Source organism: Entelurus aequoreus, linkage group LG01 (genome assembly GCF_033978785.1).
Source record: "Entelurus aequoreus isolate RoL-2023_Sb linkage group LG01, RoL_Eaeq_v1.1, whole genome shotgun sequence".
Lineage (NCBI taxonomy): Eukaryota > Metazoa > Chordata > Actinopteri > Syngnathiformes > Syngnathidae > Entelurus > Entelurus aequoreus.
In genome coordinates, this window is record NC_084731.1 from 8,155,563 (window position 1) to 8,174,124 (window position 18,562).

Genomic DNA, 18,562 nt, shown 5'->3' on the forward strand with positions numbered 1-18,562 from the left:
CCTGCTCCTCAAGCTTCTTCTTCCCCTGCGGGGAATGTGGAAATAGTGTCAGAGCGTTTTGAGTACCTTGAAGGTAGAAAAGCGCTATACAAGTATAACCCATTTAGTTAACAGAAATGATGATTTTTAATATTTATTCTACACATTTTTACAAAATTATAAACCATTAATAAATGAGAGGCTACTCAGAAGGTGAGATAACTCCTGGAAATGACTGGCTTTTAATGGCCAAAGGTATAGATGTGTGTGTCCAAGTCAAAGGAGACGGCAGGCTGTCTTCTTTTAATAGATTTATTACAATCTATGCAAGCTAGGTAACGTTTGCTGTGGTCTGGAACAACATGGCACACAAACAACTATCAGAAATGCAGCCAATATTACATACAGATAATGTGTCATGAAACATGCAAATATAAATGATATAAAGTAAAGGACATTAGATGAGTTCAAATATACCTACAAATGAGGCATAATGATGCAATACAGTATGTACATACAGCTAGCCGAAATAGCATGTTAGCATCGATGAGCTTGCAGTCATGCACTGACCAACATATGCCTGATTAGCACTCCAACAAGTCAATAACATCAACAAAGCTCACCTGTGTGCATTCACGCACGGTATAAAAGGTTTGGTGGACAAAACCAGACAAAGAAGGAGTGGAAGACTTTACATGTACACAAACTGTTGCGTCACAGTCCACACTATGGTGAGTTCAAGAACCGGCGAAATTAGTAGGACAAAACGATGTTCACCAAGTACTGTCATCAGTGAAGCATACACACAAACATATTAAACAGTGGTAGTTCTAACAATGGGACGTTTTGTGTCATGTTTGTCCTCAAACAAAAAACATTCTAAAACAAAAAAAATATTTTCCCCCATTTTTTTCCATTTTCAATCTTTTAAAAAAAATGCTCCAGGGAGCTACTAGGGCGGCACTAGAGAGCCACGGGTTTCTGACCCCCGATTTAGAGTGTAATATGTAATATGTAATATTGGCTGCATTTCTGATAGTTGTTTGTGTGCCATGTTGTTCCAGACCACAGCAATCTATTACGTAGTTTGCATAGATTGTAATACATCTATTAAAAGAAGACAGCCTGCCGTTTCCTTTAACATGGACACACACATCTATACCTTGGGTCATTAAAAGCCAGTAATTTCCAGGAGTTATCTCTATCTTCTGGGAATCTAAGAATCTGGATATTATCTTCGACCCAACTCTCTCGTTTGAGTCACACATTAAGAGTGTTACTAAAACGGCCTTCTTTCATCTCCGTAATATCGCTAAAATTCGTTCCATCTTGTCCACAAGCGACGCTGAGATCATTATTCATGCGTTCGTTACGTCTCGTCTCGATTACTGTAACGTATTATTTTCGGGTCTCCCTATGTCTAGCATTAAAAGATTACAGTTGGTACAAAATGCGGCTGCAAGGCTTTTGACAAAAACAAGAAAGTTTGATCATATTACGCCTATACTGGCTCACCTGCACTGGCTTCCTGTGCACTTAAGATGCGACTTTAAGGTTTTACTACTTACGTATAAAATACTACACGGTTTAGCTCCAGCCTATCTCGCCGATTGTATTGTACCATATGTCCCGACAAGAAATCTGCGTTCAAAGAACTCCGGCTTATTAGTGATTCCCAGAGCCAAAAAAAAGTCTGCGGGCTATAGAGCGTTTTCTATTGGGGCTCCAGTACTCTGGAATGCCCTCCCGGTAACAGTTAGAGATGCTACCTCAGTAGAAGCATTTAAGTCCCATCTTAAAACTCATTTGTATAATCTAGCCTTTAAATAGACCCCCCCTTTTTAGACCAGTTGATCTGCCGTTTCTTTTCTTCTCTCCTCTTCTCCCCTGTCCCTTGCGAGGGGGAGTTGCACAGGTCCGGTGGCCATGGATGAAGTGCTGGCTGTCCAGAGCCGGGACCCCGGGTGGACCACTAGCCTGTGCATCGGTTGGGGACATCTCTGCGCTGCTGACCCATCTCCGCTCGGGATGGTTTCCTGTTGGCCCCGCTGTGGACTGGACTCCCGCTGATGTGTTGGATCCACTGTGGACTGGACTTTCACAATGTTATGTCAGACCCACTCGACATCCGTTGCTTTCGGTCTCCCCTAGAGGGGGGGGGGTTACCCACATATGCGGTCCTCTCCAAGGTTTCTCATAGTCATTCACCGACGTCCCACTGGGGTGAGTTTTTCCTTGCCCGTATGTGGGCTCTGTACCGAGGACGTCGTTGTGGCTTGTACAGCCCTTTGAGACACTTGTGATTTAGGGCTATATAAATAAACATTGATTGATTGATTGATTGATCTCACCTTCTGAGTAGCCTCTGATTTACTAATGGTTTATAATGTTGTAAAAATGTGTAGAATAAATATTAAAAATCAACATTTCTGTCAATGAAGATTTGCTTCATAGTCATTTTGATAGTAAGCTATTATAGCTAATATAGACACTTACGTCATGGGTTGTCTTCATTATAAGACTTATATATGGCTTTTCAATTTTTGCGGCTCCAGACAGATTAGTTTTTTGTATTTTTGGTCCAATATGGCTCTTTGAACATTTTTGGTTGCCTACCCCTGCTCTAAATGGACTGCACTCTCTATTTTGCTTATTTACAATAATCGGTCCTTTGCTTTGAAATTTGCACGTCGTTTAATACATTAATTTGAACAATATCTGGATCAACTAAAGGAGATTTGGTATAATTTAGGGCAGACATGAACGCATACTTGCCAACCTCGAGACCTCCGAATTCATTGTTGTATTTGAAAGTGCAATGCTTTGCAGCCAGTAGCACAGCCTGTGAAGGAGCGTAGGTATGGGCAGTGTAATATTCTGGGTTGGAGGCAATAACCAGGCGAGGTGATGAAGTTACGTCTCTTTACTTCATACTTCAGAACCGACTCCCACACTTGCCGTCAGGGTGCGCAATACAACGTAAACCGTTGGCCAACCAAAAAGTAAACACAGAACACTATACCCAACATTCACCAGGAGATATTACAGGCAGCATCTGTCAAATTTAATTTGCAGGAAAGGAGTGAGTTTAGGGTTGAATTGTCCATCTTCGTTCTATTCACTGTCACTTGTCGTCGCCATGACTGTCTCTTCTTGGGCTGGGCATTGCTCTGCTGTATCTTAAATTCGGAAGAATAGAACAGCCTTTGGGCCACTCAAGGGGCCCAAAGGCTGTTCAACGCAATGGAAGGATTGGGTCGGACTGTTGGAACACAGACTGGAGCGATTTCTGAGTTGAATCGCAAAATGTATATTATCTTGGAGAAGTTTGCCAAGAAAGAATAATTAATTTGGAATTGAGAGAGCCAGCACGGACACAGAGCAGGAATGTCATTGTTTTGACTGCTCGAAGAAAAACAACATCTTAATCTACGATTTGACTCCCTCGAATGGCCTTGAAGTCCCCCGAGGACTCCTCAAAGATGGACGCTTCTGACCTTCCTTTTTTTCAAAAAGCACCTGGTGTCGAACTTTTGAGATCGGCCCCAGTCCACAAAGACATTTCAACATCTCACCATGCACGCACACGCCCCTCCCCAAATCAACGCCTTCACCACTGCTTAATTCCTCCGGGGTTGTGGGGGCTGAGTAGCGCTTTATAGCGGCAGCCGGCCTCCAGGGTCCCAACTCCCCCCTCCTCTGTTGCGAGTTGTTGTGATTACATGTACCATGTTTATGTGTGCCATGCTATGTGAGGTTTTTTCCTCGGATTCAGTCTGGACCAGGAGGGTCCATCCTTAGACTGATGTTTTTTTTACTCTTCCCCCTTTCCCAATGTCACCTTTTTCCCACCTTTTTAAGGAGCGCTGTAAGTGGCTGATCCGTTGGCGGTCCCGTCTTGTCTCCCTGTAACGTATGTCTGCTCTTAGTGGGATTGTGCCGAAAATGTAATTTCAGTTCTTATGTGTCTTGTACGTGTTAAAGAATGGACAATAATAAAGCTGCTGCTGCTGATCTTCCTTCTTTTGCTTTGTCTCCTTATTGTTGTGTGTGCAGTTGTGCACTCTCCAAAAGCCGTGGATGTTGTAACGTGACTGGGCCGGCACTATGTTTATATGAAGGAAAAGTGGACGTGACGACAGGCTATCCTCACTCACGTCCGCACAGACCTGGAGGGGGCGTGCCTTAAGTCCGGCTGGAAATCGGGAGAAATTCGGGAGAATGGTTGTCCCGGGAGATTTTCGGCAGAGGCACTGAAATTCGGGAGTCTCCCGGAAAATTCGGGAGGATTGGCAAGTATGCATGAACGGCATCGATAGGATCTTGAGCTTCATTTTTACCACCACTTCAGTCAGTCCTCTCATGCATTCTCTGAGTGATTGTTTAGTCGTTGTCACACACACCGCCATTTGTCATACGCAACACCTGCAGTCACTTTGCCCTAATGGAGGACTTCAATGTCGCCTGTCATGCACACGCTGACTAAAGACCTTTGAAGGTAGTCGCTACGACCACCTGAAGTGTCTGCATGATTAAATATCGACAACTGAAGCATTTCGGCGCGATAGCGTTTGCTTTATCCTTCAGTCGTCTTGACAGCGGCCCCAGAGTCCAAATGTCAAAACAGCTCAACACAAGTTGTGTCTTTGTGCTGGATAATCATTGGGATGGATTCACTTGACAGACACCGAGTGGCTCGGGACCTGCCAAGGCAATTGTTTAACATCCTAAGTCATCTTGTCGGATTTCTGGCAAAGCTCCCACCTGCTCTCCCATTGGAGATGAAGTGCACCGCCACCCCTGGACGACAATTTTATGCGGTTTCTTTCAGCCTTAATGGCGTTCCATCGCTGTTGAATGACCAACGGCTAAAAGGAAACGACACAATCTTTATATATTCATTCATTTTTGGCCCCGTTTGCTCCCGTTGACCACATTGTCATATTATTGACTAGCGTGTTGCGCTAATTACTCACTTAAGTGGGACACCTACGGACGAATCTATGAGTTAGTCTGCTGATCGCCTTACAACAGAGATGTTACTGTATATTTACATATTGTTACAGTGGAACCTTGATTTAGGAACCTAACTGGCTCTTGAACATGGTTCGCAAACTGAAACGTTTGTATAGTGAAGGCTACTTCCCCATAAGAATCAATCTAATAATAATAATTTTATTTATAAGGCGCCTTTCTGGGCACTCAAGGACACCGTACAAAATCAAAACAATAAAATCAAATTGGATAAAAACAACAACAACAACAATGATAGAGAAGAAAAGATGATTACAATGAATAAGCAGTCAGGAATAGGTATGTTTTGAGTCTTGATTTGAAGAGGGATATTGAGTCAAAGTTACGAAGGTCTGGTGGCAAAGAGTTCCAAAGATGTGGGGCAGAGCGGCTGAAAGCTCGGGCACCCATGGTGGACAGTTTAAATAAAGGGACAGTGAGATGGATGGATGAAGAGGATCTTAGGGAACGCGAGGGTGTGGCGACATGGATCAGGTCAGAGAGATAAGATGGAGAGAGGTTATGGATGGCTTTGAAAGTGAGGAGAATTATTTTAAAGTGGATACGATGTTTGATGGGTAGCCAGTGGAGTTGCTGCAGAACAGGGGTGATGTGCTGGATTGAAGGGGTTCTGGTGATTATCCGGGCTGCAGAGTTCTGGAGAAGCTGAGGTTTGTGAAGTGACTTGTGAGGGAGACCAAACAGGAGAGAGTTGGAGTAGTCCAGGCGAGAGGTGACCAGGCTATGGACTAGTATGGCAGCAGTATGTGGGGTAAGGGAGGGGCGTTGACGATTATCTAAGCATGAATAATTGGTTGTAGCCTCAACAAAAGTACTTATTTTGAAGATACTATGTGTGTATTTACATTATATATACATGTGGAAGTACCAGAGCCAAGCGTGCCGTTTTTAACCAGGTTTTAATGTACATAGATTTTATCAACGTTTTCTCCAGCAGGACATGGCTTTTCAGTCACCTCCGTATCCTCTCTCCCCTCCTGTTCCCGGCCGCTTACTGTTAAAGACAACAGATGATTAGATAACTCGTACCACCGGGGAGATCCAATCACCTGTTCAGCTGTGTCTCGCCGTCAGCACTGCCACGCCCCCATCTGATGGCACTCTGTCCTCAGTACCATGGACAGAGGCGGTGACTTTTGCTCCTGCAAGCAGCGCTGGCCACACCTCCCTCCACAATACGGTATTCCGAACCATAAGGCGAACTGCCGATAAATGGTCTTAATTTTGGATCTTTTTTCACATATAAGGCGCACCAAAATATAGGGTGCATTAAAGGAGTCATATTATTATTATTTTTTTCTAAATGGAAAACCGTTCCTTGTGGTCTACATCAGTGGTCCCCAACCACCGGTCCGGGGACCGGTACCGGTCCGTGACGCATTTGCTACCGGTCCGCAGGGAAACATTAAATAATTTATAAACGACTGCATTTTCTCCGACTTAATGAAGGGTGATGCTGCCTCGTCCGACGTCATGTCTCCTTTGTGTAGTTTGTGTGGTCACGTGTCTGCCAGGCTATGTTTGATTGGCGAAACAGAGTCATGCCACCATGCCCACTGGAAGAAGAGTCTCCAAGGAGCCCAAATGAATGCGATCGGAATGAAACTCAATGTAAACGAAGTAAAAGCTGCATTTCTTTTTCACCAAATTTTTTTAAAGTAAAAGTCAAATGTAAGTTGCATTAAAAGTACCCTGACTGTACAATTTATCAAAAAAGTTACCGTATTTTTCCGGACCATAGGGCACACCGGATTAAAAAGCGCACTGCCGATGAGCGGGTCTAGTCATGTATATTTTCATACAAAAGGCCCACCGGATTATTGGGTGCATTAAAGGAGTCATATTATTATATATTTTGTCTAAATGTAAAAGACTTCCTTGTGGTCTACATAACATGTAATGGTGGTTCTTTGGTCAAAATGTTGCATAGATGATGTTTTACAGATCATCTTCAAGCCTCTTTCAGGATGTGCCGTTTTGTGGGCGGTCTTATTTGCGTGGCTCACCTTCGGCAGCGTCTGTTCTCCGTCATCTTTGTTGTAGCGGTGTAGCGTGCAAGGACGGGAGTGCAAGAAGGGTCAAAAGATGGAGCTAACTGTTTTAATGACATTCAGACTTTACTTCAATCAATAACCGGAGCAGCATCTCCTCATCCGTGGCTCACTAGTGCAACAACAACGTCGGAAATGTGTCCCGTGAAAAACCGTCCGACCGGAACTCTCTAATAACTAAAGTTCCTTGGGTGAATAATGTAAACTCACTACACCGGTATGTTTTAGCGCTTTCATGGCGAGTTTACTGACAGATATAAGTAAGAACTTTACACTACTTTATATTAGAAATGGCAACAGCGGAGGATGAATGTCCCATAACAAGAAGGTAGAGAAAAAGAAGAAGCTTATCGACTACGGGGTCGCCACGGACTACTAAGGCGGATGCGTGCAAATTTTCAGGACTTATGCAGATCCCAAATACACATCAGCAGGTACCAGGAGGTAAGAAAAGTTGTTTTTGCATAGTATTGCAAAAAAAAAACTCCAGATAATGTCTTACCTTATACACCCACACCATAATAATACTCGTATGTTGAAGCATAGTAAAATCCATCAAGCGGTTTGGTAAGCTTCATAGCTTACCAAAGTCATGCTAAAATGTTTTGATAGATTTTTGAGCGCCGTGTGTAATGTTTTATATTTTCAATGGAACATACAACATTTTTGTGTTGTTTATTTGAGTCATATTGCAGTCTACACGTATCTCTTATGTGTGACTGCCATCTACTGGTCACACTTATCATTTCACTATGTACCAAATAAAATAGTTTCAAGGTCAGTAAGCACAACCAAAATTATTCCGTACATTAATGTCACCGATTTATTAGGTGCACTGTTGAGTTTTGACAAAATGAAAGGATTTTATGTACGCCTTATAGTCCGAAAAATACGGTATTTCAGTAAATGTAACGGAGTAAAAGAACAGTTTTTTCGTCATAAAAATACTCAAGTAAAAGTAAAAAACTATGTTGCGTTAAAACTACTCTGACAAGTACAGTATATCAAACAAGTTACTAAAGCAAATGCAATGGAGTAAATGTAGCGCATTAATAGCCACCGATGGACATAACAGATAAAAAGTAGTCACAGAAAGAAAAACTGAAACTTTATTTGTTGTTATACTTACCAAGACTTTGAAATGAAACATATGTAGTTACTCACAACTAATATAGATCTGCACAGAGCAAATAAATCAAATCAATCAATGACTTCCCCCACCCCCCCCAAAAAAAGCAATACACACAAACGAATGCTGAAAAACAAAACCTGCCGCAAATGTAAAATGGTAATTGTTATGTTTTTTTATTCTGTAAACTACAAAGCTCTTCTGACTAAGCCAAAAACAAAAGAATAAATAATTGCACATTTCACCCTATTATTGCATTATTTGCAGTTTTCTTCAGAGTCGTATACACAAATGTAAATAAATACAGTTTTCAAACACATAATTATACATGAATATCAATGTTATTGAAATCACACTGCAACCACTTGAACGGAATATTCCTGCTTTGCCATCAATTATACATCGAGAAAGAATTGACCCGAATGCAGACAGACCGCCGACGAGGCCTCTGCTCTTCTGTGCATATTTCCGAAACTATACGAATGACAGCGTTGGACATTCTAGTCAACCCAAATATTCGAAACACAAAGCTATCGTTTCACTGCTCAGCTCGACTGTCACATCAAACTGTAAGAATTATTGCAGAATGACCGCTTGCAACGCGTCCGCGTTTGAGTTGAAGGCTGTAGAATAAAAGTAGCGACGGTTGCCGTGTTGGATGGTAGATCACGTGACTTGGACAGTAACATTCAACAGCTGTTTGTGTACATCAACACAGAACTATAGTAGAGTTTGACCAAATATCATCCTTGCCTCCATCCCGCATCAGTGCTAGGTTAGGTGAAGTTGACTGACGGAGAACCAAAAACAACCAACGAAGCAGGTCGTTGTTCCGAAAAATAATAACCAACGAAGTTGCTGACACAGCTGTGACCATAAAAAGACATTCAAACTTAAAGCCTCGACTGAACAATGAAAGAAATAAACAATCGTGAAAAAGAGACCGAGTGGTCCCCGCCCAGGCCCCCCTGGGTTCCTACCCGATGAACCCCTGAACATTCCTTGGCCCCCAAATACCATTTGGCTCGGTCCAACCTCTTTTGGTGGGAAAATTCGGCTTCTTTCCCTTCATTTGCTCTTAAGATCTTCCTTTCTTTTCCATCAGAGAAAAGAGCTACAAAGGTTTTGGACGAAACCCAAGACCAACTAATCCCTCGCACGTCAGAGGCAGTCCGGAGTAAAGTGTTGAATCTTCTATTGCATGAGCGCCGCGTAGTTGACAACTTGTCATCAAAGTCCTTGTACAAAACAAATACAGTATGATCATAAACAATCATTTTAAATTTTTCCTGTCAGCGCTATTTTAGCCACTGAGATGTCTCTAATTCCATTCATGCATGTATACTAGTCATAGAAGGAGGCTATAGGTCTGGGCAGGGTGTGGGGCTGCACATGAGCGGCCAGAAAAATAATGCTGAAAACATTAGCGGAGAAAAGCAGGAGCACAAAGCTATAATAACATTTCAAGGTCCACTGAACAGGTTCTGCTCAAATACACAACGATACGACACTTAACACATGCAATATAAGTAATAATGTAAATATCGGAGATAAGCACGAAATGAGAGGCTCTAGGAGTAATATCGTTGGCTAAAAGGGGTTATGAGATGTAACTCGACAAAGATGCAAATTGGGTCAGAGGCGGAAAAGGTCATTTTTACTAAAATCTTCCTTTCTCTAAGATATTGTAAAAATGTGGCTACATCCCACCACACTCTGCCGATAGCATCGTTGAGTTGTAATCGATGCACACAACTATGTTCTGCCCGATTTTTGCTCGTTTACCTATTATGCTCGTGAAATGTTCTATGACGCAGCCCAGAGAGAGAGAAACAGATTGAAAGAAAGACAAAAAGTAACACAAGTTTTTGCTAATAAACATTCAACATGCTTCAACAGTTCTCTAAAACAAAAAAAAAAAACCTAATCAACAGAGAGTTCTCTCTCTTTTTTTCTTTTCTTTTTTCTTTTTTTTTTTTTTTAGCTAAAATCTTAATTTAAGTGGCTCTCTGAAATCAAAGCCAGCTCTCGGCCCTCGCTGGTGTGTGGAAGACCAGGGCGGCCGGTGCGCAGGGTTTTCGGAGAGCCAGAGCCAGAGTCTGGAGGGCGTCGTCAGTCGTTGGGAAGGGTCAGATGGAAGAGCCAGACAGGGACCTCAGGATGTGGTCATGGAGGATGGGTCGTTCCACATGGCCGCCACGTCTCGGAACCTGAACGAAGAAGATGAAGCCTCTTTAACCATTTGAGCCACAGAATGGTACAGAGGAAGCCGCTTAAGTCGATGTCTCTCGGATTGGATGACTCAAGTACGGGAGTTCTTGTCTTGGTTTTTGTCTTGTGAATTTCATGTTTTAGTTTGAAAAATAACTCTCCTCTCGTTTCAGGTCACTTGCCCTTCCTTTTGTGTCATCAGTCTGACGTCATCCCTGATCCCTGATTGTTTCCACCTGTTCCCCATTAACCCCATGTGTCTTATAGTCCGCGTCTCCCTTTGTTCTGTGCCAGAATGTCTCGTTGTCTCGTGCATCTCCAGCTTCATGCCCAAGCCTTGTCTCGTCTTGCTTTGAGTATCCTGATCCTGAATTCCCTTGTTGGTGTTTTCAGTTTCCTTTTCTCCTCTTAAGCAGAGTGATTTTTGGTTATTAGTTTAGCAGTCGAAGTGGTGAGTTTCAGTTTATTCTTACAGTTACTCCTTTTCCAAAATTTTTGAGTGAATTTGAACTATTTTTCTAGATCAGAAACAGTGAAGAAGTTTTATAGTCCATTGTTTCTCCCTCCTTTTGGAGCATTTTTTGTTATTGTTAAATTTCATAGTTATACTCCGCGCTAAGTATAGTTCGCGATTGATATTTTTGTTTCCTCCTTTCGGAGTGATTTTCAGTTGTTCCCTTTTTGTGGAACGTTTTCGCCTGGTTGTCAGATTATAGCCGTTGTTGTATTGCCCTGACTCTGGAGGTGGAAAGTAACACTCAAAATGAAAGCCTGCCGGATTGTTCCCCACTCTGCATCTGAGTCCTATTTTTGATCAAGTCCTGACAACGTCATCATAAGCGGTTGTCGACAGAACCGTAAACTAGTCATTGCTTGTGTGTTTACTTTCACCAGAGATTGGAGATGCTCAATATTGATACCGTCCAATACTTAAATAATAATGGATTGGATTTATATAATGCTTTTCTAGAGACTAAGCACTCTGCAGTGAGAACTGTGAACCAATCATTTAATCACTCCACATTCACGTTGGTGGTCATTTCATCTGTAGCCACTGCTGCTCTGGGGTAGAATGATGAGAACGTGGCTGCCGGTCTGAGCACCACCACACATTTCTTGAGTGCCACTGGGAGTAAAGTAGGTGAAGTGTCTTGCCCAAGAACACAACAACAGTGCTAAAAGCTTAGCTTGTGTAATAAGCTGGATTTGTACCTGAAACCCTCAAGTTTCTGGACAGCCGCTCTGCCATCTTAGCCCTTATTTCCAATACGGCTACCCTAATATCTCTTCAATCAAACTAACATCAGTTCACAAGATGAAGACGTCTTACTCTTTGCCACATAACCAGCACGTCACAGTCATTACAAATGGAGTCTGAAACTTGGATATTATTCCAAACTATAGACATGTTAGCAAGCAAGCTTGTTTGTTTGTGGAGTACAATGCAGTTACCACCCAGTCGGTGTAGTCATTACTCACCCGCCGAAAAAATACACTAGGCATTATTGGGCAAAATCCAGGAAATATCTTATCTGTTTTCATTACAGACAGAAACATTGATACCGATATGATCCAGCTTGGTGTAGGCTGTAATAAGAAGAACATGGTTAGGATGCACCCGGACGCCTTCCTGGGGAGGTATTCAGTCATCAATCAATCAAAGTTTATTTATATAGCCCTTAATCATACGTGTCTCAAAGAGCTGTACAATCCACAATGACATCCTCGGCTCAGATCCCACATCAGGGCAAGAAAAAACTCAACCCAATGGGAACAACGAGAAACCTTGGAGGAGACCAACACTAGCCTTTAAATAGACCGCCCTTTTAGAGCAGTTGATCTGCCGTCTATTTTCTGCTCTTCCCCCTTCTCCTGCGTAGAGAGGTTATTAGGTGACCACAGATGAATTGCTAGCTGTTCAAAGTCGGGACCCGGGGTGGACCACTCATCTGTGCATCAGTTGGGGACGCCTCTCCAATCAAGTTGATCTCCTGCTGACCCCTTTATTAACTAGATCCACTCCACATCCATTGCACCGGTCACCCAGGGCGGGGGTCCCCACATCTGCGGTGCCCTCCAAGGTTCTCATTGTATCCCATTGGGTTGAGTTTTTTCTTGCTCTGATGTGGGATCTGAGCCGAGGATGTCGTTGTGGCTTGTGCAGCCCTTTGAGACACTTGTGATTTAGGGCTATATAAATAAACTTTGATTGATTGATTGATTGATTGAGTCCAGTCCATAGTGGGGCCAGCAGGGGGCGTCCAACTGGTAAGAGGCCACGGGCAAGACCCGGGACACGTTGGAGACATCGTTGCTGCGTTTTCATTGCAGTTTTTCGCAAAAGAATAGCAATATTTCCAAGATTTCGACAAAGTACATTTGCGACTTACAGGTGTTTCCATTAAATGGTGTTCTGTGTCATGAGCCGTAATTCTCGTAAAATTTTGTACCGCAAGACTTCACTTTGAAGAAGCTAGACGCAATGTGATTTCATGGTTTTGGAGCTGTGATTACAATCGCAACCACTGCTGTTGCAGTGATTGTCAATAGACGACGAAGGTAGCGGGTGATCGCTCAAAGGCAACGTTCTTAAGTATGGCAGCGGCCACGAATAAAGGATTTTTGGGAGAGAATTGTGAACGAGGAATTCACAGATGAATTGTGGAATCAACGGCCCCCTCGGCATGTGGTCTTTACGAGCCTGCGGGTCGGTCTCTCTGTGAGACGGCCCTCCCCCCGGTTGACTGATCGGAAGCGAGACCAAGTCTGCCCTAGTTGTCCTGCATCGGCGCCCCGTCGGTTCGGTCTTCAGAAAAGAAGTGTTTCCCCATTGGTTCGGTCTTTAGAAAAGAAGTGTTTCCATCATGCTTTTGAGACACATTTCAATATCGAAACGTCTGAAAAACCCCCTCGTTAGAGCGTGAACATGTTTTAGCGATATTTGAGAGGTTTTTCAAAATATGGGTGTTGCCATTATCAGTTTCTTATTCCGATATTTACGCTTTGCGCATTTCTGGAGGTAAGGGAAACGCAGCATATGTCTCCTAGCTAGCCTGTGAACACCTTGAGATCTTACGAGAGGAGCTGGACAAAGTAGAGAGAATCGATTGGGCTTCTCTGCCTAGGCTACTGTCCCTGCAACCCAACCCGGAAGGGGTAGAAGATGGATGGATGGAAGGACATGGTGGACCAGGAGTTGATTAGCTGGTCTACATAAACGGGTTGCTCTGTATTTTAAGGGACACAAAGCGAGCACTGACCTTGCATTGATGAGGTACTGGGCCAGGCTAATGTTGGCGGGGGTCCCTGTGATGGTGATCTGGCGTTCCGATGACCCTTCCATGGCGTTAGCAATTTTGATCTGTGCCCCAGACATCTGACGGATCTCGTTGATTTTGGTTCCCTGGCGTCCAATTATGCAGCCTATTAGCTGGGAAGAGAATGGGGGGCAGGAATTAGGATGGCAAGGGTGCGGCCATGTTGGCCAGGCACATTTCGTGCAAAGGTAGATTTCAGCAGTGTCACAGAGACCGAGGTAAAGCTTTCTAGTCGTTTGGCCGTGGGTATACTCACATCATTGGGAATGGTGAGTTCATGAGTACTGGCCTGGTTACTGGCATCCAGACCTGCTGCTGGCCACACAGGGAAGAAGAGAACAGGAAGAAGCCATAAAACAGAGATTGGCGCTGCACTTGTGAACACGCCTACGTCCACCCATCAGAGCACCCGACTCTCCGGACAGGACGTCTTTGAGGTGGTTGCATCATTTTAAGAAAGGATGCTAAGGGAAGAAACCTCAACATCAACAAGAGCAGACCACCAGCAGGCCATGTGGAAGGCAGAGTAGAAGGAGGAAGACGACAAGAAGAAGAAGAAGAAGAAGAAGAAGTAGAAGACGAGGATAGGATAGCGAGAGGTAGAGAAGAGAATGTGTTCACCTCTACAGGTACAAACGAGAGAAGGAGCTTCGGTAAAGAGGGTTGTCGTGTAGGTGGGTACGTACCGGGGAAGGCAGGGGTGGTCTGTCCGAGGGGGGTAAAGGGGGTTTGCTGCATAGCCAACTGGTGGAGCTTGCTCAACTGCTGAGGGGGGGAGGAGGAGGACAGCAGAGCTATGAGGTCATCATTGAAAACACACATTTGCGCACTCAAACATACACACACACACACACACACACACACACACACACACACACTTACACACACACACACACACACAGGTCTGTCCAAAAGGCTACAAGAGCCATAAAGGATACCAGGAAACACAAACAGGTGACGGACAAATATGCTCATTAGGAACTTGGCCTGAGTTTCCCTTGCCGGTTTTGAATGTTGTCCTTTGTATATTCTACCAGTCTCTCTTTGTCTTCAGATTGTCTGTTTAGTGTCTTAAACCATCAGGAATGTGAAGACCTCCCCCACTGGTTCCTTATCAGTGTTGCGAGGGGGAGATGGGGGTTTTCTTTGTGTGCAAAGGAGTTGGCTTTTCCGTTGGAATGCCAGATCAACTAGAGTAGCCGATATACATGTATTGGTTAAGCTGATCTCCTGAAAATTTCAGTAAAACTTGAAAATATTCCAATTCTGTCTTGATGGTTCTTCTTACTCAGCATACATGTCATCGAAAGAACTTGGGATTGACCAGTAACTTAGATTCCCTGGGAGGAAGAGCTGGTCGACGCAACACTTTATACACCTATATACCTATACATATACAGTATATATATATATATATATATACTTATACTGGCTCACCTGCACTGGCTTCCTGTGCACTTAAGATGCGACTTTAAAGTTTTACTACTTACGTATAAAATACTACAAGGTCTAGCTCCATCCTATCTTGCTGATTGTATCGTACCATATGTCCCGGCAAGAAATCTGAGTTCTAAGAACTCCGGCTTATTAGTGATTCCCAGAGCCCCAAAACAGTCTACGGGCTATAGAGCGTTTTCTATTCGGGCTCCAGTACTCTAGAATGTTCTACCGGTAACAGTCAGAGATGCTACCTCAGTAGAAGCATTTAAGTCCCATCTTAAAACTCATTTGTATACTCTAGCCTTTAAATAGACCCCCTTTTTAGACCAGTTGATCTGCCGTCTCTTTTATGCTCTGCCCCACTCTCCTACGTGGAGAGGTTATTAGGTGACCACAGATTATGTGCTAGCTTTTCAAAGTCGGGACCCGGGGTGGACCACTCAACTGTGCATCAGTTGGGGACGTCTCTGCGCTGCTGACTTGTCTCCACTCAAGATGATGCCCTGCTGGCCCCACTATGGACTGGACTCTCACTATTATGTTAGATCCACTATGGACTGGACTCTCACACTATTATGTTATATCCACTATGGACTGGACTCTCACTAATATGTTATATCCACTATGGACTGGACTCTCACCATTATGTTAGATCCACTATGGACTGGACTCTCACTATTCTGTCAGATCCACTATGGACTGGACTGTAACATTATTATGTTAGATCTACTATGGACATGACTCTCACACTATTAACTAGATCCACTCGACGTCCATTGCACCGGTCGCCCAGGGGGGTCCCCACATCTACGGTACCATCCAAGGTTTCTCATTGTATCCCATTGGGTTGAGTTTTTTTCTTGCCCTGATGTGGGATCTGAGCCAAGGATGTCGTTGTGGCTTGTGCAGCCCTTTGAGACACTTGTGATTAAGGGCTGTATAAATTAACTTTGATTGATTGATAATGCTTCGTCTGGCGGTTGCAATTTTACCAATACAAGGAAAGGAGAAAAGCAGGTCAGTTAAGTGTTTTGGGACTGCTCTACGCTGTTGAAAATTTCAAGAAGTCCCCCCTGCATTAGTGGTGGGACTCTTTGGGCACCCCATGATTTGATTACGATTTAGGGGTTACGGTTTAATCCCAAATTAATTATATATGCATCTTTAATTAATATACTGTAAATACAGTGGTACCTCAACATACGGCTACCCCAACATACAGGTATTTTGGAGTGGCGTGGTTCAGATGGTAAAGTGTTCCTGGTTAAAATCCCGCTTCTGTCATCGAGTCATGGCTAATGTGTCCTTGAGCAAGACACTGCACCCTTGCTCCTGACGGGTGGTGGTCAGCGCTTCGCATGGCAGCTCCTGCCATCAGTGTGTGAATGTGTGAATTTAAAGCGCTTTGGGTAGCGTGCGGGTATAGATAAGCGCTACATGAATACAAACCTTTTACCATATTTTAACATACGAGCTGTCTCTCTACGTTTTCTTATGCTTAAAGTTAAGATAAAGCAGACCAAAGCAAAATACATTGTGCAGACAACCCGGAGACACAGCTCCGAACATCTCCAAACGTCGGAGGGTGACCTGCCGCTGTAGCTTTGAAGGAATATCCGACCACTTAAATTTTAAGATTTTACAATAAAATGTCAAGATTTTACAATAAAGTGTCAAGATTTTACAATAAAGTGTCAAGATTTTACAATAAAATTTCAAGATTTTACAATAAAATGTCAAGATTTTACAAAAAAGTGTCAAGATTTTACAATAAAATGTCAAGATTTTACAATCAAATGTCAAGATTTTACAATAAAGTGTCAAGATTTTACAATAAAGTGTCAAGATTTTACAATAAAATGTCAAGACTTTACAATAAAGTGTCAAGATTTTACAATAAAATGTCAAGATTTTACAATAGTGTCAAGATTTTACAATAAAGTATCAAGATTTTACAATAAAATGTCAAGATTTTACAATAAAGTGTCAAGATTTTACAATAAAATGTCAAGATTTTACAATAAAGTGTCAAGATTTTACAATAAAATGTCAAGATTTTACAATAGTGTCAAGATTTTACAATAAAGTGTCAAGATTTTACAATAAAATGTCAAGATTTTACAATAAAGTGTCAAGATTGTACAATAAAATGTCAAGATTTTACAATAAAGTGTCAAGATTTTACAATAAAGTGTCAAGATTTTACAATAAAATGGCAAGACTTTACAATAAAGTGTCAAGATTTTACAATAAAATGTCAAGATTTTACAATAATGTGTCAGTATTTTACAATAAAGTGTCAATATTTTACAATAAAATGTCAAGACTTTACAATAAAGTGTCAAGATTTTACAATAAAATGTCAATATTTTACAATAAAATGTCAAGATTTTACATTCAGATGTCAAGATTTAACAATAAAGTGTCAAGATTTTACAATAAAATGTCAAGATTTTACAATAAAGTGTCAAGATTTTACAATACAATGTCAAGATTTTACAATAAAGAGTCAAGATTTTACAATAAAGTGTAAACATTTTACAAAAAATTTCAATATTTTACAATAGTGTCAAGATTTTACAATAAAATGTCAAGATTTTACAACAGTGTCAAGATTTTACAATAAAATGTCAAGATTTTACAATAAAGTGTCAATATTTTACAATTAAGTGTCAATATTTTACAATAAAATGTCAAGACTTTACAATAAAGTGTCAAGATTTTACAATAAAATGTCAAGATTTTACAATAAAGTGTCAAGATTTTACAATAAAATGTCAATATTTTACAATAAAGTGAACTTAAGTTCACATTCTTTAAGGTAAATGCTGAACATTTTTCATTGCATTACCTCATAAAACTACTGTAGTTGTTTGTACTAAATTCTATTGAATTGCTTTTTTATACAATATTCATTTTCTAAAATTACATTTTTTGGTTTTTGAAAATTGTGTTTTTTTGGGCGGGGCCAAGCACCAAAAAAACTGATTTAAGTTACATTCAATGGGGCCCTTCAAGAGATACATCTTAGATGGTGACTTATGTTGGGGATCTGCAGGCCAAGACCCCCCAGAGGTTTACCAGAAGAACAGACAACAGGAAGGCAAGAGTCTTCAAAGTCAGAAGATGTAAGAAAAAAGCCATATTAATATTAGCGCTTAATATTAATAAGAGGAAGTGGATGGGCTGGTTGGAGTCATACTTGGATAGTCATGATGTGGCGATCACTTACGTCTGGATGTGGGATGGCATACTGTCCTTGGATGGTGTAAGCCTGCAAACACAAACAGCTCGTTTTTACGATGTTAAGGCGCCGCATCAGATACACAGCTCTACAAAAACTGATCTATTCATTATTTTCTGGAGCTGTACTTTACAAGAAAGTCATGCAGTTTACTGTA

The 18,562-nt window shown here is 42.1% G+C and overlaps 1 protein-coding gene across 8 annotated transcripts in view; it reads right to left on the reverse strand.

Moving 5' to 3' along the window:
• Positions 1–8,150: 8,150 nt before the first annotated feature.
• Positions 8,151–18,562, reverse strand: part of LOC133647796 (poly(rC)-binding protein 3-like) — a 44,709-nt gene continuing 34,297 nt past the window's right edge. For 2 of the 8 annotated variants that reach the window (XM_062043506.1, XM_062043498.1), the window contains exons 9-13: positions 18,394–18,435; positions 14,408–14,486; positions 13,978–14,036; positions 13,665–13,834; positions 8,151–10,403 (exon numbers count right to left, since the gene is read on the reverse strand). In XM_062043506.1, coding sequence (XP_061899490.1) covers positions 10,349–10,403; positions 13,665–13,834; positions 13,978–14,036; positions 14,408–14,486; positions 18,394–18,435 — 405 coding nt within the window. In that variant the 3' untranslated portion in view covers positions 8,151–10,348. Of the gene's footprint in view, positions 10,404–13,664; positions 13,835–13,977; positions 14,037–14,407; positions 14,487–18,393; positions 18,436–18,562 lie in introns of those variants that run through there. The other 6 variants (XM_062043521.1, XM_062043529.1, XM_062043513.1 and 3 more) reach the window with 6 other exon arrangements.